This window comes from Malus domestica, chromosome 03 (assembly GCF_042453785.1).
Source record: "Malus domestica chromosome 03, GDT2T_hap1".
NCBI classification, from domain to species: domain Eukaryota; kingdom Viridiplantae; phylum Streptophyta; class Magnoliopsida; order Rosales; family Rosaceae; genus Malus; species Malus domestica.
The window spans coordinates 32,323,973-32,346,939 of record NC_091663.1 but is presented as its reverse complement, the minus strand read 5'-3'; the positions used below and the strand labels follow the sequence as shown (position 1 = coordinate 32,346,939).

Below are 22,967 nucleotides of genomic sequence, written 5' to 3'. Positions count from 1 at the left end.
AATCACCCATTTGTCAAATAGTTGCATCCTTTTTGCAACTTAATCGTCGCACGGCTCTAAATGACCCAAGATTAACCTCCACATAGTTCTATATGATCCAAGATCCTTGACTTAAATGGATATCAAACTGATGTTCTCTTTTTCTGGAATCTCCAATTGATCAATTGTGACGGGGTTCTACATATACCACATATATTTTATATATAGAACAGTCAATGAACCAATCCCAGGAATCTTCACATATGAATGCATCAACCAAATCAAGGCATACATCTAAATGTCCATCTCTGTCAGTGTCTAGACACGAGTTTAAATGCCACAACTATTAATGTAAAAATAAATAAATAATTACGTCATTCTCATCCCATTTCAGTTTTCTTAGCGTTGCACGTATGAGGCTTATAAGCATGTAATTTTTCCAGAAGATAGTGCATGCACAAAATGAAAAAGGAACTACTATATTAAAGCATCATTCAAACAATATTGTCCATGAATATACATGATGAATATATACATAAACCAAATGCAGTTCAACGCCCTAATTAATTTTGTAATGTGTCATTGTACCTTACGACATCAAAGAATAATTAGCATTCACATACTATTGTCAACCCAATTTCATATCATGCAATTCTTTCTAACTACCAAATTCACAAGACTTATTCTAATTCAAGTATTGCAGTATGGTATTTATCATCAATAATTCCTAGAACGATCTTATGTTGTTTTGTATATTATATATACAATCTACAACCCATCATCTAGCCCAATGATCAAATTAAATCTTTCTATTGAAATTGGGAAGATTCATGACTCAGTTTCATCATTAGATGTAGCGATCTTCCTTTCTCAAAGAGGGTTAGGGTTTACGTCAAACACAACATATTCAATTTCCAATATCTAGCCACTGCTTTATGAGAATTGTCATATTTTCTAATTATTGTAAAGATATATAAATTTTTGTCTTTAGATTGTTGGAATAATATTAGAAAATATGAAAAATAACAATATAATTCCAATGATAATAATCATAAAGAAAATCACAAAATCAATAGTATACAAGATTAATATAAACAACTAGGGAGAACGTTAGAAATACTGACAAACTTGGAGATTGATGCTTGCATAAATGCAATGTCCTAAAAACATAATTTCATTTGTAGACATGCCAACTGAAACGCTAGCGGACATGTACACAAAACTGATACCGTAGCAGAAAGACTCTCCAGTTGATATTGTCGCATACCCATCCTCTAATGCAAGGGGCCTAATATTATTGTTGACTCACTTGCTAATGTTAATTCACCAAAATGGAGGAGAGAAAAAATGTATTATTATTTCATATATAAAATTAAAATTTTAGTCATGTAATGTTCATCAGTACCTTGAGCTTTGACTATGGTTCTAGGTAGGATCAGTTAGAGCTTCATTTCAATTCAATGAATATTGTATGAACCAAGTTTTTAGCCTTTATCAATTCGTCCATCTATGAAATATGGAGATTTGCATTGATTCTTCGTGACTATATATGACCTATATCTATATGGTCAAATTAGCATGACTAGTATAGTCATTCTGTTTATCCCTGTACTTTGATGCATAGAAAACCAAAGAGGGAAAAAAGTGTGTCATATATATATGAAAAATAAGAGAGTTAGAAGAAACAAGTGCAATATATGTAACAATTTGCACGATAGTGAATGTTAAAAAATAAACACGGTGAGATATTGGATAAAACTATATTAATCACATCTCATGTTACATGGCTAATTAATTATACGAGATGAATATATCCAAAACTTGCAAAATTCAACATCAAATTCTAACACAAGCAACAATGTTTTATGGGAATTCAGTGCTGGGTAGTTTTTGGGTGGATGAGAGACAGAAATCGATGCAAACAGAGATTGAGAGGTGGTGATGGCTGGTGATTCTTCTTTCTTAATTTATGTTCTGAAAGAGGTTGGAGTTTTTATGGTAGTTTCCTATATTGCATCATTGTGGACACATATTCTATACGATTGTATTGTAGGTTTATAATCATCTGGTATTAATGAGTTGTTGTATGGAAAAATTGAATATGTGTAGCAAGACATACGTTTATCTATTCAAATTTGAAAACCTGCAAAGTTTTTAGATGATTTATACCCACAAATTTAGTACTTGATAAATGATATAATTATCATGAATTTTTTATACAACAATATATTTACACGAAAAGTGTAAGGAATAAATTTGTTGACCTTTCAATCATAAAATTTAAGATTACGAAGTTTGGGATTATACATAGGTGGCAACAATTCAATACGATTATGGCATGGCTTAAACAATTTAATACACATAATCACACATGGTTTTCTTTGGGATTTTTTTTTTTTCGCCGAAGCCCAACTAGCCAGAGTACAGCCCTAAAGTTTGAGATTTTTTTCGGGGTTCCGGGAAGTCCACGTTAGTTGGTGTTTTAGTCAATGGTTGTTTGACATCTGGGCTTTCTTTTTGATCTTACTGAACAAACTCTTAAATGCTGAAACGTTTGTCTCAAGGCGAAAAAAGCTAAACGGAGTTAAACTTTTCAGATCTTCTTCTTCCTGGTCTGATAACCCATAAAGGGATCGAGACTGCATTCGTACGGTGAAGGAGAGACCATTGAATGTCCCAAACAACTATACGATAGTAAAATGAAACAGATCGGCTTTCCCCCCTCTATTTTTCAATGACAAAGAAGATGTTCATCAGAAAACAAAGTAGATGGCTGACTAAGAACAAAACGGAAGAGAAAGGTTATTCACAAACGTGTTAACTCTGATTATTTTTACAAAATTCGGAGTGACGTTTTAGCATTTAAGAGAATGAATTAAATAAGACAAAAGTAAATTCAGTTGTTAAATAACCATCAAGGCCTTAAAAACAAGTAGCAACAAGATTCTACCCTGCTTCTCTATTGCAGCATCTTCCAAGTACTTTTGATTCTTCTTCACCTTCAGGACACCTATGTTTATTTGATTCCCTCCTTAAACAGATTTGGCACATCCATTCAACCCTTTCCTAAACCAGTGAACATTTAGCTTACACGCCACACTTCACTTAGGAAAGTTATAATGTCATAATTATTCAATCCTTGCTAAATCGAAGTCATTGATTTAACTGGATACTTCCTAAAACGTGCTAATTTTTTCGAAGTTTTTCAAGTCTTGGTGCTGGAAACGAATCAAATGAGCTGAGAGTTTCCAACGAGGCCTAATCCAAGAAACCCATATTGTTGTTATGGTTTAACCTTGAATCCAGTTGCGAAACCGCGATTCGTCGAGGAGAGGGGTAAAGTTTAAAAGGGTAGAAGTTTTTGCCTTTTTTTTTGGTGCACTCCACAAAAACACATTCAATTACGCAAACTCGTCAAACACTTCCATAACCTTGTTCATGTCTCTACATTTAGAATACAATTCAATCAAGCAGAACCCATAAACATATTCAATGCAACCTTGTCATGCTTCTTTCACAAACCCATGTATTATTTTCCCATATGCGAGTGTCATTAACCTTGCACACGCCTTCAGAGCAATGGGAATGGCAAAATTATTAGGCTTTTCATCGGTACCTCATGGCTCATATATCACGATATGGAAGAGACGCAAGAAATCTTCCCATCAATCCTCTCTACAATAGCTCATGAGCTTGGCATTCCAGATAAAGACAGTTCTGTGCGGCGTTTCGTCAAACATATTGTGGGCATGGAGAATAATCCAACTTAAGAATAAAAATTCCCAAATTCAATCATGCAACCTTCACTCAGGCTTAGAAGATTGTTCAAATCCCCCGTAATAATCCAAAGGTCATTGCTAGCTTTAAGTAAAGATATATCTCAAAAACTACAAAATCACAATCAAATCTCAATATAGGAATTTCAACATGATAATATTTTTTTTATCCGCACACTGTAATAGAAAAGATGATGCTTAAACCTATGAAAAGAATTCTTCATCATAGCCATGTTCTCACCCACCATATGGCTATAGCTATGCCCGTACATTAACATCGACATTAGAGTTCCCGCCATCTCAAAAAATTTCTCATTCCTGAGAAATTTTTTATTGTAACAGAAACACGAGTGTTATAGCACATGTTTTTATGTAAGTGATGAGAAATTTTATTTTTCAAATTATTAATATTTTAACACACATATCTCATAATCTATATAATGATACGTGATGTATTATTTCTTGTGCTGTTCACATATCTCCTGTCCTAAGCGGCAAACGGTGGAGAATTTCGTCCTTAGATAAAAAAATAGTAAAAAATGGACCGAAACCACAGTTTTTTTTATTGTTTTTTTCTTTCTTCTGACACAGTTATAGAGTAAATTGGATAGACAGGTAAACAAAGTACAAGCAATAACTGGCCGTCACTGGTTACTGACTCACAGTATTCTGCCGCTACCGGCTTTCAGCTGTTACGTTTAATAGCCACAGTCAAACGCCAACCACGCGTTCACAACACCACTAACCTCACCCCCCGTCACCCAATGCCGCTTTACATCTATTTCCACATCTCGCCACGCGTCCACTGGCCTCTCATACCTCACCCGTCACAGCCGCGTCGCGATATCAAAATTCAGTTTCTCTCATTCACCATCAACCCCTACCACTCTCGTTCTCTCTCTCTCTCTCTCTCTCTCTCTCCAAACCCAAAAAAAACTGCTTCTCCTTCGCAATGAGTTCGAGATCGGAACCCTAACCCTAACCCTAGAGCCCCAATTCGAAACTATGTCTCTTCGGAAAGCCTTTCTCTCCCGGAAATTCTCCAAATCCTTCAGGGAATTGTTCCGCGACGAGGATCAGGCGCGTGGGGGGGACGACCGAGTCTCCCGAGACTCGGCCGAGTTGGACCGCGTTGCGGACTGCCCCGACTCGTCGTCGTCTTCGTGGTCGGCTATGCTCCCGGAGCTCCTTGGCGAGATCATACGGAGAGTGGAGTCTAGCGAGGACAAATGGCCTCACCGCCAAAACGTGGTCGCTTGTGCCTGTGTCTGCAAGCGGTGGAGGGATATCACCAAGGAGATCGCGCGGTCGCCGTCGTACAGTGGAAAAATCACCTTCCCTTCGTGCCTTAAACAGGTATTCCCTATGGCGATTTAGTTTTCGATTTGTTTATTCACTTTTAGCAGAATTTAGGTTAAGCAAGTTTGTGTAATCTGGAATTTGAATAGTTCTGAGGAGATCGATCAGGATTGTTTGGAAAATTGTTATTTTGGTGGAAGATGTGCATCCTGCAGTTTTCGAAAGACGTGTGTTGAAATTTGCTGTAGAAATCTGAAACTTGAATGGGTTGCATAGTCATAATGGGGTTCATCTGTGATCAGATCCGAAAAAAGCGACTGACTTTCGAAGAATGTGCATTTTTAAGAAGGTGCATCCTTTGAGACACACCGCATTTGTATTCTTTTGCAGGATTAGCTCAACATTTTCCCCCTTTTGAGAATGATATCGTGATTGGTTTCAAAATGAAATTTACAATTGAAGTCTGAAATTATAAGCGATTTTATTTGATGATCGCAAGATCAAGGACTAGGTAGTTTAAACACTTTAATGGTTCGCAAAGTTATAGCGGGGTTCGCCTGTGATCAGAGTGAATTGGCATAGTTATGAACTAAGTGAGTAAATTTTGAAGTGCATTGTTAAGAAGGTGCATGCCTTTAAATATACCAAAATTTTGGAAGTTATATATGCTCTTGCCAATGAGTACCCAGCCATTTGTATTTCATATATTGTTTTGAATCTTTTGTTTTGTCTGAAAAGCAATAAATTTTATGAAATCTACCATAAAGTTATGTCTCCTTTTAGCAACTAAAATCTAAACCGGTAATGTTGTTAGTGAAGAAATTAGGTATTTTCTGGCGCGTTATTGTTATACTTCAATGATAGTTCTTACAGGGAAAAGAGAATGATATATGAAGATTGTTTCTTTTCTGCTTCTGGTATAGCTGGTTTTCAGTCATCTCTTGAAGAGAGATTGAAGTTTTAATATTAAGTTGCTTCCGGTTTATCATTGACAATAATAATGTGTTCAATGGTTTAAATGTAGTGGTGTTTAATAAATTGATCTGAAACTGATGATCTTACACTTTTTTATTCTTGCAGCCAGGGCCACGCGATTTTACCCACCAATGTCTAATAAAACGAAACAAGAAGACCTCAACATTTTACCTTTATCTAGCACTTACCCAATGTGAGTATGTATATGAGAACAACTTCCGAATGACTTCCTCCTCCTATGTGTCTTCAAAAGCTGTTTTGCTGTACTATCTGAAAATTTTGACCTGCATGTCACCAAAGCCAATATCTGAAGGGGCAAATTTCTTGGGCCAAACCTGTTTAAGTTGACTTTAATGTGCTTGAAGAAATGGAGGAATTTTTCTGGCGATTGAATTGCTAAGTTGACTTGACTCAGTAGGATCTGGGCAATGTCAGAATTGTCAAACAAAACCTTTGATTTCCTGGTCTTAAATAGTTTTTGACTTGATATTAATTTGGTTTGCAGCCTGACCCAACCTAATTACCTGTGAAAGGGCAGGTCATAGCTCTAACAATTAGAGAGATATCATTTGCCTGAAGAAGAAATTTTTGAGGGGCACCTGGTCGATGCTGAAAAAAACTTTGTAAAATAGACCTTTAAGTTTGAGATGTTTAACTTACTGTGAACTTTAAGTTTGCAGAAGATCAGGGCTGTAGTGACTCTTGCTGCCTTCTTAATTCTCATTCTCCTTTTGTATGCAGTTGATCTTTTGTGTTATTTGATACTTTTTTTTAGTGGTTCTTGACAGCTTGCGTGATGGTTATTGTTGAAGGGTTTCTTATTCTCATGCGATTTTTTTCCTCTCTTCGTCCAGCATTCACTGATAAGGGAAAGTTTCTTTTAGCTGCACGGAGATATAGGCATGGCTCACACAACGAGTATATAATATCACTTGATGCTGATGACATATCCCAAGGAAGCAATGCTTATGTGGGAAAATTAAGGTAAGACTTTTTTGTGAAAGGAAGTTAAGTTAGAGGACCATTTTTCGGCATGTCAGTGAGAGGTTTTATACCAAGTTAGGCTGACATGTTATCCTCATTTTGTAGAATTCAGAACCAGCTTGGCAGTGAGTTTTTAGTAGTTTGCATTCCATTGGATTACAAGAACAAATTTGAATGTTAAACACGATTTCTTGAACTTTTGCAGCTCGGATTTTCTGGGCACCAATTTTACAATCTATGATAGCCAGCCACCGCATAGTGGTGCAAAGCCTGCAAGCAGTAGGTCTACCCGTCGTTTTGCAAGCAAGCAAATAAGCCCCCAAGTTCCGGCAGGCAACTTTGAAGTTGGGCAGGTCTCTTACAAATTCAACCTTCTAAAATCAAGAGGTCCAAGAAGGATGATTTGCCCTCTTAATTGCCCACCATCAGATGAAACTGCCATTGAAAAACCCATGGACAAATGTAAGTTGAAGAAAACAGCTTCTACCAGTTATGGCTACACCGTCTTGAGGAACAAAGCTCCAAGATGGCATGATCAGTTGCAGTGCTGGTGTTTGAATTTCCATGGTCGGGTCACGGTGGCATCAGTAAAGAACTTTCAACTCGTTGCAACTGGGGACCCAAGCCAGCCAGGAGGTAAAGGAGACGAAGAAACGGTTCTTCAGTTCGGGAAAGTGGGTGATGATACATTTACCATGGATTATAGGCAGCCCTTGTCAGCCTTCCAGGCATTTGCTATTTGCCTTACCAGCTTTGGCACCAAACTGGCTTGTGAGTAAAGGTTATTTCTTTTGTATTGATTTTTTCTCTCTTAATGTTATATTTAAAGAGCTCGTGCCGGTGCCGGTGGAGATTTCCTTATGTTCTCCACTCTACATAAGAAATTTCAACGGTTCAGTTTCGGTTGGACGATGCTTATTATGTAAATATTGCTTTTGTATGATTTTGTCATGGGCTGCTGTTGAAATCATTGGCGGTTTTTAATATACGTAAATTTTAGAAATAATTGTAAGGCGTCGAAGGGGGAATTGGATCCCCTCCTGGGCAAATGGTGGGGATCTTTGTGATCACACAACACGGGCGGTTATAACTTTTAGAGGGATCCATTATTTGTAGCCGTTGGATCAAAATTCAACGGTATGTGTTGTGTGGTCATGAGGATTCCTACCATTTACTCAGGAGGAGATCCAGTCGATTTTACATTCATGTCACATCTCAATGGCTTTGAATGAAAGATTGATTTGATTTTTTCACCCCGATCTATGACAGCGAAGCTACAAGACTCTGGGCCGTTGAATACTCCGCCACTATGCTATCTTAGATCCAATCCAATGGTTGTCCAATTTTCTTTGAATCCGTTGTATTGGATCTAAGGGCTCCAAGTGGTGGCGGAGTATTGTAGATATTTTTGGATATTATGATCCTCCGAAGGATGAAGCCATCAAGCCATCCATTGAAACCTTGCGAGTTCTAGATTTGTATTCTTTAATCTTAACGCGGCAGTGCGACTGTCGCATTGAAAGAAAAAACTCTCTCACAAACGCTTTGTTTAAGTAAGAAACTCATCCATTGAAAACTTCGTCTTTAATATTATTGCATTGCAGTGTTGAAGAAGCCATCCCTTCTTCCTTAACGCGCAACAAACCAAACAGCAAAATTCCCCACCAAAAAACAGTGGAGCAAGAATTGATTCAAAGGTTGGGCAGATTGCAACTCAACGAATTTTACATAAATCAAATTTCATTAAGATCGATTCAGTAAGATACATCTACTCTCTGAAATGTGCTAAACCAGTCAATAAGGTCATCCGAACAAGAGGCAAATCTCAAGAAATGCAAATGCTTCTTCAAGTCTTTCCTCAAAAATCTCCATCCACAATTCCATGCCTAGTCAAAACTATCTCCTTCACAAGATTTCTGTAAGTGAAGGGTCGAACCGCTGCTCGCAAAAACAGTTGCGGAGGAATCTTACTCTTCTTGATCCTTTTCCTCCATGGACCATACCCAGCAACCTTCCATTCTTCAGCACTCACTGTCGGTCGTTTTCCCCTCATGACGATTTCATCACCATCACCATCTTCGTCGTCCTCCAAGTTTCGATTTTTGTTCCCTTCCATTGTCCTCAATTGCTTCTTATAGTACTCCGTAGTTGCCTCTACACTCTGTTTTGCTAGCTTTTCCATTGCATCCGAGCTACTCACCGCCTTTTCAAACTCCTCCTCCCAGTACTTCTCATCCTCTTCTTCACTCAACTCTTCCGCGTCAACTCCCAATTCATCGTCTCCATCACCTTCCTCCTCATCATCAACCTCAAATTCACTCTCACCACCATCTTCCAGTTCCATAACAACATTATCCTCCTCATTATCAACCTCGTCATCCTCAACCCACTCCGTAAACTCCTTCTCGGCCACATTGATGCCGCTGCCCTCATCATCACCATCCGGCGCATCACAACCCAACTCCCACTCCTCCAACTTGGCCTTCCACTCCTTCGTATACGGATGCAACAACTGAACCGGATGATTCTTCAGCAAAAACCCCAAACACCTTGACTTCTCCTCATCACTCAACTTCTCATAACCCTTCACCACATCATCCACAAACGCCTTCTGATTCACCTTCACAATCTTACACAACCCACCAAAGTAAGTGCACATTTCAACACTCCCATCAGCTTTCTCGAGCTCAAACAAGTAATCCTCCTCCGTTTTTGGATCAAGAAACGGGGTCAACACCTTGAAAAAATCGTCCTGAGGCTCGAACCTGCACTGATAAACTGGCCTCTTCACGTATATAATATCGGGTCTAAACCAAGCTGCACACTTTGTTATCAAAGATCTAGTCAAATTCCCAAGCCTGCCCATCAAACTCCATTTGTCCAGCCTCTGCTTTTCGCCTTCCACCACCACCTCACACACCAAAGTCCACTGCTGCCACGGAAAATCCGAAAGCCGCCACCTCGGGTGCCTCACAAACACCCAAAAGTACTTCCTCCCTTTGCTTCTATCCAATTGCCCCAATCTCTTCCCAAAATCTTGGCTCATCTCAAATTGCTCAATCTTTTCCCACTCCTCCTGGTCCTTTACTTCCCCAATAATCGTCACCCTCTCGTCGGTAAACCTTCCGCGGACCGGTTGGCCAACGACTACCCCGCGCCAGGAATACGGCCCGAATTCTCCGTACTTGTACCAGTCATGCGGGTGGCGCAAATTGGGGTCGTCCTTCTCCATGAACCGGACCATCCGGTCATACCCGAGCCCGATTTGCTGGAGCTCGTCCTCGGTGAAGTTATCGGCGTACTTCCGGCTCTGGTTCTTGAGCCTATAGAAATTGGACTCGGCGAGCCTTTTGCTTTTCCTGCGAGCATTTTCCCTCACCTCCCGGCGAGAATCCGCGTTACCCTCGATTCGGCCCGGGGACGGTCCGCCTCCGGCCTTCTTCTTGCTCCGGCCGGCGAACAAGCGGAGGTCCCGCCGTAGATGGGGAATTTGGCGGGAAAATGTGAAATTGGGGTCGGAATTTAGCGGGAATTGGGAGGATGAGTTAATGGAGAGGGTTTTGGGGGCCACGGTGAGGGGCTTTAGGGTTAGGGTTTTGCGGAGAGGATTGGAGAATGGCGTGAGGAGGAAGAGAGAGGGGTTTAGGGTTTTAGAGAGAGAGGGGTCTTGACTCAGCATTTTCGATTTCTCGGAGGACCTGACCAGCGCGGTCGTTCATTAGAGATGAAATAAACGGATAAACGATGCCGTTTAGTGCACTCCAGCTTTTTTAAAATAAAACGGGTAAACGGTGCCGTTTAGTGCACTCCAGCTAAACGCAGAGCCGTGCCGATAGATCTCCACCTCTTGCTTCGTCTTCCTTCTCCATTTCCGAGTCCGATCCAATCAATCAGCCATGGCGAAGCGAACTCATACGACAGAGCTGGGCAGCATAGCCTGCGAGGAGCTCGGCGAGCTAGGCGCGGGAAAGGAAGGCTGGCTCGTCGACAACCCCAACCTCCTCTGCGCCCTCGACACCCACTCGATCGCGCTTGCCAACCGGTCCGTTATTGTGGTTCTCGGTTGGTCCGAATCCGACGGGACCCGGCTCAAGATCCGACCTGTATTGTCCCCGATAGAGGCGGAGTTCGTCACGGCGGTGGAGTGGTTGGTGTTTGACGAGATAAGGGTGGTTGTTGCCGGGACTTCGTCTGGGTATCTCCTCTTTTTCTCTTTGGGTGGCGATTTGATTCATAGACAGGTAAAGCTGCTAAATTGGTGATTTGGGTTTGATTAGATGAACTTTGTCTTAGGATGATGTGAATTTTATTGGGTTTGTTAGATTTTTGCATATGGGGTTAGTAAATGCAACGATTTTGTATGTCATTGTGGTTATTTCTGGTATTGATTATTGAACTGTTGAGTTATTGACTTTAATTAATTTAGATTTTGCATATATGATAGTTTTATGATTACTTATGGTACATCGTCTGTTGGAAACTTGAGTTATGGTCTTGGTCATGCAACTTTAATGAGTTTGTGGATTTACAGATGGTGTATCCTGTGCGGATTATAAGGTTGAGGGTCCGTGGAACTAAGAGAGACTTGACCCATGAAACATCCTCAGAGGAGGTTTGTGTTGTTATGCCTGGCATGGTTGCTCGTTTTGATGGCTTGGATATTCAGGTAGGGGAAACTTTTTGTTTTTTCATTCCTTGCTATGAAGAGTTTTAGCTGTAATGTCATCTTTGAGCGTGAAGCATGAAGCATGTGTCTTGAATCTTTAATTTCACATACTTTCACTTGTAATGTAGAGATTTTTTTTTTTTTTTTGAACAATCGATATTAACTACACTAACGGGAGGAGTGGGAATGTAGAGATAAGTTTTAAATTAAGAAGATTGTATGTGATGTCTGTTGGCAGAGACTGGGAAAAAGTTTAGGTCCCCCTTATCTTCTGGTTTAAATTTTGGAGTTGCTTCTAGCATTTAGAAGCTCAATCAATGTAGGTTCTCATAATATTTTTTACATGCTTGGAATGTAGAATATGCTGCACCAGTGGTTTCAAGATACACAGTCTCGGTTTTGGGATCAAACACCCAAAAAGCGAGGCTCAGATGATTTTGGACATTCCTATGGTAAATTACCTTACCAGTTATGGAGTGTCAGCAAGTATGGTACTTGTGCTGATGCAGCAATTACTGGCATTATGCCTCCGCCACTGATGGAAATCCAGGTATATTCACCCTGCTTATTTAAATATTCTGATTCTTTCCCTTTTAATTGCATGAAATGGAGCAAGATTATAAAAACACACATTGCATCCAAAACATGACAAAAGGAGATGATCAATTTTTCGTAGTTTTTCTGATAGTAATGCTTCTGGTGTTTTTCCCTATAAATCATGGAAAACCTTCTGAAGTTATTCTGGGTTTGAATTCAGCTGCTTTTGTTGTTGGGCAGTCAAGCGAACATTATTACTGTGGAATCACTGTTGGAGAGGATGCCGTGATTTCAGCCTTCAGGTTAGTGTGGTGGGATGATACAACTTACAGGATTCTCACTTAGTGTTAAGTGCAGTCTTATATTTGTTTCACTTAAGAGTGCTCATATTTATTGACTACATTTTGTTTCTCCATGTAAAGGCTTTCGGAAGACAAAAATAGGTCTTTGGTCGGAGCAATCTTATCTAGAGTTGTGCCTGCAACATTTTCGACAATTGCTTCATTATCAAAAATGATTTGGCGGAGTGACCAGGGTTCTCCTAAAAAATCAGAGGAGAAACCTCAACCATTTGCACGAGGTGAGATTATTTTACTTTAGTTATTAACTTAAAGTTTATGATTGTTGCCTAAGTACAATTGTGTAGTTTTTCACCTCGAATGTATAAATGAAAGAAGGACAAGATTATAATCACAAAGAACAGAGAAATGGTAACTCATCTTTAAAGTAACTACTTCCCTTGCATCCTTGTCTGTGGTGGTCATGTCCCCTACTTGCATGACTGTTTGTGTTTTCCATACTTTGTTGGCTCTTGGAAGTTTTCTATATGTAATCAAAATAAATAACAATAACCTTTTATAAGACGAAATTTTTAAATATGCACTACCATGCTTTTGGACTGGTAATGGAACATTCAATCAAGTCTAAGGAGATGAGTGATAAGGCGTGGTTTATTGTCAGCTCAAATGGAATTAAACCATAAGGGATCATTTGGTGCCTAGGATTGGAATGGCTTGGCCCATAAATTCAGGGTATGTGGTGGGTGATTTTAAAAGTTGAGGCGATTCGAATGGTATTAGACATGAAGAAAACTTATCCCTTCTAATCCTGCCATTTTGGGGAGGAGTGGAATGAATAAGTTTTCTTAATGAGTATTCCATCTTCTACCTTCAAGTGGACACAATTTTTTTTGTTTCTTTCTTCAACATACCTTGATATAGTGGATCCATTTCAATCCAATCCCTAGACAACAAACGAGGCATTAAGTACTATTATAATAGTTGAATTTTTTCGTTATGGATTTGGAGGCCTACTTACGAATCATTAATCAACTGCATTTAAACTCTTTCTCGCTCACTTTTGACATGATTTGTGACAGCTTCACCATTGACATGTTTGAAGGATTTCCCGAGAAAGGGTGAGAAGCTTACCTTATCACCTAGTGGCACATTGGCTGCGATTACAGATTCACTTGGTCGTATATTGCTCTTAGATACTCAAGCACTCGTGATAGTGCGGCTGTGGAAGGTTTTCACCCAGAAACTTTAAATTGGTTGTGTAGTTTTTCTTTTTTTGATGTAGTTGTTTTTCCCTCATGGTGGTATGAGTCGATTTGCAGGGATATCGGGATGCTAGTTGCCTATTCATGGAGATGCTCGTCAAAAAAGATACTGCAGCTTCCAGTTCTAGGTATTATGAACCCACGAAGAGTGATTACTGCCTGTGTTTGGCTATTCATGCCCCTCGAAAAGGAATTGTCGAGGTAGTTTTTTAACCATTTCCTCTCAGGAGCTATATCTCCTTTTATCTCACATCCAAGCTTTTCTAGAGTACTTCAAGCGATTAAGATCAAACCGACACTTAATTTCTAATAAAATTCGTGGCAATGTCACACAGATTTGGCAGATGAGAACCGGACCAAGGCTTCGAGCGTTTCAGTGTGCCAAAGGTAGCAAAATACTGCAACCTACGTACAGATTTGGTTCGTCGCTCGCCTCTCCTTATGTTCCGTTGGAGGTTTTCTTATTGAATGGCGACTCTGGTCAAATATCAGTTTTGAATCGAACTCTCTAATTGCGTGTATGTATCAGATAATTTGTAAATCTGAGAGTTTATGTAATGAAGTCAGATATATTTTATGAAAAATATGATGATTCCTGCGCTGCTCAAAAGTTTTAGCTTACGAGGCTAGTTTGTTAAACCCTCACTACACGGATTATGGTATTTATTATTGGAATTAGAAATTTGGTAATGTTTTATTCAACTACTTACAAATTTGAAAAAACCATTTGCAAAAGAAAATTTAAATTTGATTTTTGCAACAAATAAAAACGATTAATTTTTTATGATTTTCGGACGAAATAAATCAGAATCAAGGATTTTAATTTCACCTAAATTTCTTTTAGAATGAAAATCAATTAGTACATTTAGAAAATTATTTAATTCAGTTTATAGAATCCATAACTCACCATTGTTTACTTCTCCAACAAAACAAATTCACCATTGTTTTCTTCTTCAAGAAACTTAATAAAACAGAAACAAAAAAAATAAAAATAAGTAAATAAATAAACAAATAAATAGTAGCACCAAAATAAATTAAAATCCACCAAAGCAACAGACAGCTGAACCACCAGTCGGTAACTCATGGCCTCTCCGTTGGCCCTCGTCCTCCTCTTCCTCCTCCACCACCCACTCTTTTCCACCGCCAATGTCCACAAACTCAACCTTCTCCGACCGGAGCTCCTTTCCCAACCCACCCCTCAAAATGACGCCGCACCAACTCTCTTCTTCGAAGTAACCAAACCCATAGAACTCCCCAAAACCAAGCCCTGCACCCAGCTCGTTCTCCAGCACGACTTCGGCTACACATACGGCAAAGCTCCAGTCTTTGCTAACTACTCCCCTCCCTCGTACTGCCCATCTCAATCATTTTCCAAAATTGTCCTCGAGTGGAAAGCCACCTGCAAAGGGAGGCAATTTGATCGGATTTTCGGGGTTTGGCTCGGAGGCGTTGAGCTTCTCAGGAGCTGCACGGCTGAGCCGACGCAGAATGGGATTGTTTGGATTGTCGAGAAGGACATTACAAGGTACTATTCTTTGCTTCAGAACGATCAAACACTAGCTGTTTATCTTGGGAATTTGATAGATAAAACGTATACTGGGATTTACCATGTGAATATTAGCATCCTGTTTTACCCTGCTGAGAAGATTTTGAATCATAATTATGAGCAAAAGTTGGGAAATTTGGAAAATTTGAATTCTGGGTACCATTCTTGGGCGGATTTGATCTTGCCCATTTCGAGAAATCTGCCTTTGAATGATGGGTTGTGGTTTGAAATCCAGAATTCGACTGATACACAGTTGAAGGAATTTGAGATTCCGCAGAATGCTTATAGGGCTGTGTTGGAGGTGTTTGTTTCATTTCATGAGAACGATGAATCTTGGTATTCAAATGCTCCGAATGAGTACATTGCTGCAAACAATCTTAGCACGCCTGGAAACGGGCCTTTTAGGGAGGTTGTGGTGAGTTTAGATGGTGAGGTTGTTGGTGCAGTCTGGCCTTTTACTGTGATTTTCACTGGAGGGGTCAATCCGCTCCTGTGGAGACCTATTACTGCGATTGGCTCATACGATCTCCCTTCTTATGATATTGAAATCACACCCTTTTTAGGGAAGATATTGGACGGGAAGAGCCACACGTTTGGTTTTAATGTTACAAATGCCTTGAATGTTTGGTTCGTTGACGCGAATTTGCATCTTTGGTTGGACAAGCAGAGCACGAAAACTGAAGGAGAGCTTTCGAAGCATAGTAGCTTGCCCCTTGTTGTTTCATTGGTTTCGGATTTCAAGGGTTTAAATGGCACATTTTTGACAAGGGCCCGCAGGTCTGTGTCATCAACTGGATGGGTGAAGTCCTCCTATGGGAATATCACAACTGATGCGATTCAAGACTTCCATTACAGTAATACAATGGTCATGAAGAATGGTGGGGATACGCAGATAGTGAATCAGATCATCCATTTCAACAATACAGTTCATATCACGCCGCCATCCTCCAGTATTCACTCAGTGTCATCAAACAAAACATTTCCTCTTTACTTGTACACTGACTACTTGGAACAAGCAAATGAAACATATAAGTTGGGTACAAATGTCGAACTGGGATTTATTGAGAAGAAGTCTGCAAGTGCTGGTTCACAATTCTCGAACAGCTCTCTCAGAAATCTGCAGAATGGCGAAGGTTATATGGTTGTAAAAAACAATTTGGTAGTTAGTGGATTGGGGAGTACACAGCAACTGTATAGATACGATGGTGGGAAGTCCTGTTACTTCAGAAACATAAGCAGCTCAAACTACACCATACTCTATGATAAGGTGAGGCTTACGTGCACCACAAAATCGGAGTCTAATTTGGATTCTGGCTTAAGCAGACTGTGGCCTTTTGGTGCTCAAAGGAACTTTCCTGGTCCCCGATTTACCTGAGAACAATGACGGTGCCTAGCTTATTCATATCAACGCATCTTCATGTGCTACAGAAAAGGACTCCCTTGATGAATTTTAAGGAGGGTTCCTGTTTGTTGGTATATATTGACGCATCTTCATGTGCTACAGAAAAGGACTCCGTTGGTAAATTTTAAGGAGGGTTCCTGTTTGTTGGTACCTCAAATAAAAATGTAAGTATTTTGTACTCAATTTTATTTTTGTGGATATTATTCTAGAATCTAGTTAAGGTATGTGCATTAAAATGGTTATGGTTTTACTTGGAATTGATTGATTTCTGAAAACTGGATCATGTCAACCTGTGTTATCTCAGTATAATCGACGTTCATCTTCTAGAATCTAGTTAAGGTATCTTTACCGATTGAGCTTCTAAAGGCTTGATAAAAAATTTTAAAAAAAATTCTACATTGTCAAATTCGTTCGATAAATGATATCATCCTTCCATTACATAAACTCGGATTCAAAGACTGTTATTCACAAGAAGACCTAGAAAGGATCATAAGTAGAGGTTATTGACAAACCAAATGTGTATGTAGGTTGCAGTATTTTGCAGTAGAGGTTTTGACAAACCAAATCTGTACGTAGGTTGCAGTATTTTGCTACTTTTGGCACACTGAAATGGTCGAAGCATACCAATTTCTCGAACAAGCATCTGGAAGGTAGACTTCAACAGTGACTTTGTGAAGAGGTCAACAATATTGTCTAGGGATCAATTTGCTTGACTTCAGTCTTCTGATGCCTTGCTAATATGATGAGGCGCAATATGATTGGTGTTAACTTTGTTGATGTATATCATGTCTTGGTCTGACCGATACATGCGGCATAGTCTTCATAGATCGTCGTTGAGAGAGATCATTTATCAATTTCACATTCTATTTCTTTCATATGTATATATAGACCTGTGTACGAGACCTTCATACCACAGCATTTAACATTCGACTCAAAACTGAATAGGCTGGTACAGTGGGAAAAAAATACGCAAATGTTCCCGGGCAACAAGACAAGTAAAATATTAGCCCACTCCATTATAAATTCCTAGCTCCTCGGTTGAACCCGATATGAGACTTCCAACCCTTTTCTTTGCCGCCCAACGCTTTTTTATACCAAATGTCAAAGCTGTTATAATCCAACTCCTTAGTCATTGGGAGAGTTTTCAATGGTTTTCAGAACGCGCTAAAACGAGTTGACTGGGCTTAAGACTAAATTACTTAGGAATGCACTACATAAAATCAGGTGGAGAAACTTAAAAAATGACTGCATGTTATAACATTAGAGAGAACTTTTTAAACGACACCTTGAAAGTCCTTCATCCAAACATAAAATTAGAGAAACGTGACACAATTTTGACGGCCTTTTCCTGATTCGTTCTCCAGCTCGTTCAAGCCAGTCGGATTGTTTAAGACTGAAAAAGTAGATGAATTACCCTTACAATTTTGAGTGCAATGTAGTTTGGTTTGTCATTTGTACAATCTCTCTAACAGAGATGGGTATGGGTGGGTTCAAAAAACAAAAAATCGAAAAAAAACCGGACCGAACACCGAATCGAAACCGAAAAATCGAAAACCGAAAAAAATGGAACCAAATCTCTATACATTTTATGAATGTATGCCCATGATGTTTCTTTTGTGAAACTTTGTTGCCAAGTTTGAAACTAACCTAGGGCTAGGAGCATACTTGGTTCAATTAGGGAGAATATTTCATTGGTTATAGAGGAAAGTTTTGGAAGGTTTTGGAACTTGGAAGAGCTTCTCTATTTGTTTGCTTTTTGAATGGATACGGTGATCATTTTTCTTTGCAATTGAGATTGTTGATAGAATAGGATTGGTTTATATGATCTTTTATATATACAAATACCTTCTCACTTTCCACTTTTCCCATTTTCTTATTATTAGTCTACCAATGCAAGCCTTTTTTTTCCAAATTCCATATTAATAAAAGATCAAGATTTATAAAATAAATAAACAAACTGAAACCGTACCGAAACCAAACTAAAAAAAACCAAAAGAATATTGAACCGAACTGAACTGTATCGAAGTTTTGGTTCCGTTTTGGTTTTGACAAAAAATCGAACTGAATGAAACCGAACCCACCCCTAGAGATGAGACTCACATGTTTTGGTAGACCCTACCTCTATTAAAGAGATAGTACAAATGACAGTACAAATATGTGATAAGTGTAACGTTACTCATACAATATACAAGCGACACAAAGAAGAGAGAAAGAGCTACAATATATAAGCATGAACCAAGTTATTTTTCCCTTGAATCCTTGATAATTGTAAGCTTAGCCGTAATTCCACGCTGGAGCATAATAGAATTACCGAGCGCCAAGAAGGTAAACTTCTTCTTTTGCTATTAAATTTACCATTGAATTCTTCTAGGTTTACTTTTTTTAAATAAAAAAAATTATTATTAAGGGAATAGGAAGGGTTGGAAACAATTACAAAAATCTAAGGGAAATAAGAGTTTCGAACTCAGAACGCATGGATTCACTTGAAATTAGACAGTTCACTTTCTCCAAATATATGACACAATGTTTTCCAAGACATTCCAATTGCTATTTGTGGAAAATACAAAATTACTATTTTTTTTTCTTTGGACTAAATTTGGTAAATATAATAGATCTTCTACTAAATTTCCCTACGCCTTTTATCACTTTATTATCACAATTGATTAAAGTAATTATCATTGCAATTAGAAATTTGGTAATATTAAATCAAGTACTTACTATTTACTAATTCAAAAAAAATATTTTGCAAATGAAAATTTTAATTTAATTCTTCAAATAAAAACGACTACCTTGATTATTTTCTTCTCCAACAAGAAAAACTCACCATTGTTTTCTTTTCCAAGAAACTTAATTAAAACAGAAACAAAGAAATATAAATAAATAAATAAATAATAGCGCCAAAACAAAGTAAAACCCACCGAAGCAACAGACAGCTCGACCACCAGCCAGTCACTCGTGGGCTCTCCGTTGGCCCTCCTCCTCCTCCTCCCCCTCCTCCCCCTCCTCCTTCACCAACCGCTCTTTTCTGCCGCCTATGTCCACAAACTCAACCTCCTCCGATCCGAGCTCCTCTCCCAGCCCACTCCTCGAAACGACGCCGCACCAACTCTCTTCTTCGAAGTAACCAAACCCATAGAACTCCCCAAAACCAAGCCCTGCACCCAGCACGTTCTCCAGCACGACTTCGGCTACACATACGGCAAACCTCCGGTTTTTGCTAACTACACCCCTTCCTCGTACTGCCCATCTCAATCATTTTCCAAAATTGTCCTCGAGTGGAAAGCCACCTGCAGAGGGAGGCAATATGATCGGATTTTCGGGGTTTGGCTCGGCGGCGTTGAGCTTCTCAGGAGCTGCACGGCGGAGCCGACGCAGAATGGGATTGTTTGGATTGTCGAGAAGGACGTCACAAGGTACTATTCTTTGCTTCAGAACAATCAAACACTAGCTGTTTATCTTGGGAATTTGGTAAATGAAACATATACTGGGATTTACCATGTGAATATTAGCATCCATTTTTACCCTGCTGAGAGTGAGAAGAATTTGAAATATAACTATGAGCAAAATTTGGTAAATTTGGATTCTGGGTACCATTCTTGGGCGGATTTGATCTTGCCCATTTCGAGAAATCTGCCTTTGAATGATGGGTTGTGGTTTGAAATCCAGAATTCGACCGATACACAGTTGAAGGAATTTGAGATTCCGCAGAATGCTTATAGGGCTGTGTTGGAGGTGTATGTTTCGTTTCATGAGAATGATGAGTTTTGGTATTCAAATCTTCCGAATGAGTACATTGCTGCAAACAATCTTAGCGGTACGCCTGGAAATGGGCCTTTTAGGGAGGTTGTGGTGAGTTTAGATGGTGAGGTTGTTGGTGCAGTCTGGCCTTTTACTGTGATTTTCACTGGAGGGGTCAATCCGCTCCTGTGGAGACCAATTACTGCAATTGGCTCGTTCGATCTCCCTTCTTATGATATTGAAATCACTCCCTTTTTAGGGAAGATATTGGATGGGAAGAGCCACAAGTTTGGTTTTAATGTTACAAATGCCTTGAATGTTTGGTATGTTGATGCGAATTTGCATCTTTGGTTGGACAAGCAGAGCACGAAAACTGAAGGAGAGCTTTCAAAGCATAGTAGCTTGCCCCTTGTTGTTTCATTGGTTTCGGATTTCAGGGGTTTAAATGGCACATTTTTTACTATGGCCGGCAGGTCTGTGTCATCGACTGGATGGGTGAAGTCCTCCTATGGGAATATCACAACTGATGCAATACAAAACTTCTATTACAGTAATACAATGGTCATGAAGAATGATGGTAATACACAGATAGTGAATCAGATCATCCATTTCAACGATACAGTCAATATCAGGCCGCCATCCTCCAGTATTCACTCAATGTCATCAAACAAAACATTTCCTCTTTACTTGTACACTGACTACTTGGAACAAGCAAATGAATCATATACATTCATTAAAAATGTCGAATTGGGATTTATTGAGAAGAAGTCTGCAAGTGCTGGTTCACGATTCTCCAACAGCTCTCTTCGAAATCTGCAGAATGCCGAGGTTATTATCGTTGTGAAAAACAATCTGCTAGTTAGGGGATTGGGGAGTACACAGCAAGTGTATAGATTCGATGGTCCCCAATCTTGTTATTTCAGAAACATAAGCAGCTCAAACTACACCATACTCTATGATAAGGTGAGGCTTACATGCACCAAAAAACCGGAGTCTAATTTGGATTTTGGCTTAAGCAGGCTGTGGCCTTTTGGTGCTCAAAGGAACTTTCCTGGTCCCGTATTTACTTGAGAACAATGACGGTGCCTAGCTTATTCGTATCGATGCATCTTCATGTGCTGCAGAAAAGGACTCCTTTGGTAAATTTTATGGAGGGTTCGTGCAGTCGTGTTTGTTGGTACCTCAAATAAAAATGTAAGTATTTTGTACCCAATTTTATTTTTGTGGATACTCTTCTAGCATCTAGTTAACCAAAATTTTGGTCTTCCCAATTTTTGAGATTCTCGAAATATTTTCGGTATTTCGGGATGGTTTGGTATTCCCAAATTTCATACAAATTGAAATAGCAATCACTCATACCAAGTTAAATTAACATGCAACCAAAATAAAATAAGTAACAAACCCAAAATCAAAAAAATAAGTTGCAAACCTAATATGTTCGAAAACTAGCAAAACAATTTTTTTTTTATTTCGTGTTGAAGAAATAGACACATTTGTGGGATGTTCGTACCGACACATGTGGCAATAAAGGACTTTGGTTATACATGTAGACCACACCAATTATATTGCTATTATATTGCTACTAGTAGTTAGCAATAGTTCAAATGTATAATAATGCATCACAAATTCAAACAACATGATAACCCATTTTCCTTGATCGTGCCTCAGTGTGTTTGAATGTCCATCCTAGAAAAAGTGTTACAATCGAATTCAAAAAGCTTGCATAAGCCACTGATTAGTAGGCTTGTTCTTACAGTTTTTTACGAAACCTTGACGGCACAAGAAAATTTATTAACCATAACACAGAAATGAACAAAATAACTTCCAAAACTAACTACAACACAAGTTACAAATTAAAATATGAAACCATACATCATAGTTTTTATTTGTTGGATCTTACCCTAGGCATAACATGGAGTCCAATTGCATTGCTTGAACAAAATTTTGATATGTTTATGATTGCAACCCTTTTTTTTTTAAAGTAGCCACGCCTCTTTTCCTTCTAACTCGGAATTTGCACTTTAATACAATCTTCAAGAATAAAGAAGCTAACCTTTTGCTATTTTATTTTATATATATATATATATATATATATATATTATATTTATTTTCGGTTCGGTATGGGATTACCAAAAAATTGAGTATATAATACCGAATCTTGCATCAAAATTTCGTAATCAATTCAGTATTTCATCTCGAAAATTTCGGAAATTTTGGTTTGGGACTTTTTTAGTTTGAGATCAGAATTTTTTTGGTTTGGTTTGAGATTTTCAAGAATTTTTTCCAGCACTACAATATATAAGCATGAACCAAGATTTTTGTCCACTGAATTTTGGATTATCGTAAGCTTAGCCGCACTTTCACACTGGAGCAAAATAGAATAATTGAGAGCCAAGAGGGGAAACCTTCTTATGCTATTGAATTTACCATTGAAAATATTATAATAATGTAGGAGGAGAATTTCGAACTCGAGACCCATGAATAAAAACCTAATACCTTATTGG

General features: G+C 38.8%; 4 protein-coding genes across 6 annotated transcripts; 3 read left to right on the top strand and 1 right to left on the bottom strand.

Annotated features, from left to right (window-relative positions):
* The first annotated feature begins 4,567 nt into the window (after positions 1–4,567).
* Positions 4,568–8,019, top strand: LOC103444880 (tubby-like F-box protein 7). Its single transcript, XM_008383827.4, has 4 exons — positions 4,568–5,111; positions 6,135–6,222; positions 6,884–7,013; positions 7,219–8,019. The coding sequence occupies exons 1-4, from the start codon at positions 4,761–4,763 to the stop codon at positions 7,790–7,792; spliced, it is 1,143 nt and encodes a 380-aa protein (XP_008382049.3). The 5' UTR covers positions 4,568–4,760; the 3' UTR covers positions 7,793–8,019.
* A 716-nt stretch (positions 8,020–8,735) lies between these two features.
* Positions 8,736–10,739, bottom strand: LOC103444881 (uncharacterized). The gene has a single exon (XM_008383828.4). The coding sequence runs from the start codon at positions 10,690–10,692 to the stop codon at positions 8,872–8,874; it is 1,821 nt and encodes a 606-aa protein (XP_008382050.3). The 5' UTR covers positions 10,693–10,739; the 3' UTR covers positions 8,736–8,871.
* Positions 10,740–10,745: 6 nt separating this feature from the next.
* LOC103444882 (uncharacterized) lies at positions 10,746–14,387 on the top strand. The gene is made up of 8 exons (XM_008383829.4): positions 10,746–11,254; positions 11,545–11,679; positions 12,038–12,229; positions 12,457–12,518; positions 12,639–12,796; positions 13,595–13,743; positions 13,835–13,978; positions 14,113–14,387. Exons 1-8 carry the CDS (start codon positions 10,910–10,912, stop codon positions 14,287–14,289), a joined length of 1,362 nt encoding a protein of 453 aa, XP_008382051.3. The 5' UTR covers positions 10,746–10,909; the 3' UTR covers positions 14,290–14,387.
* Positions 14,388–14,804: 417 nt separating this feature from the next.
* LOC139194535 (uncharacterized) lies at positions 14,805–21,676 on the top strand. 3 transcript variants are annotated; one of them, XM_070819319.1, is made up of 2 exons: positions 14,805–16,630; positions 19,742–21,676. In XM_070819319.1, the coding sequence occupies exons 1-2, from the start codon at positions 14,860–14,862 to the stop codon at positions 21,532–21,534; spliced, it is 3,564 nt and encodes a 1,187-aa protein (XP_070675420.1). In that variant the 5' UTR covers positions 14,805–14,859; the 3' UTR covers positions 21,535–21,676. The 3 variants fall into 3 exon arrangements, 1 of the variants encoding a protein (XP_070675420.1); XR_011579482.1 differs by lacking the exon at positions 19,742–21,676 and adding an exon at positions 17,302–17,662 and having other exon boundaries at positions 14,809–16,889; XR_011579483.1 differs by lacking the exon at positions 19,742–21,676 and adding an exon at positions 17,253–17,662 and having other exon boundaries at positions 14,809–16,889.
* The last annotated feature ends 1,291 nt before the right edge of the window (positions 21,677–22,967 follow it).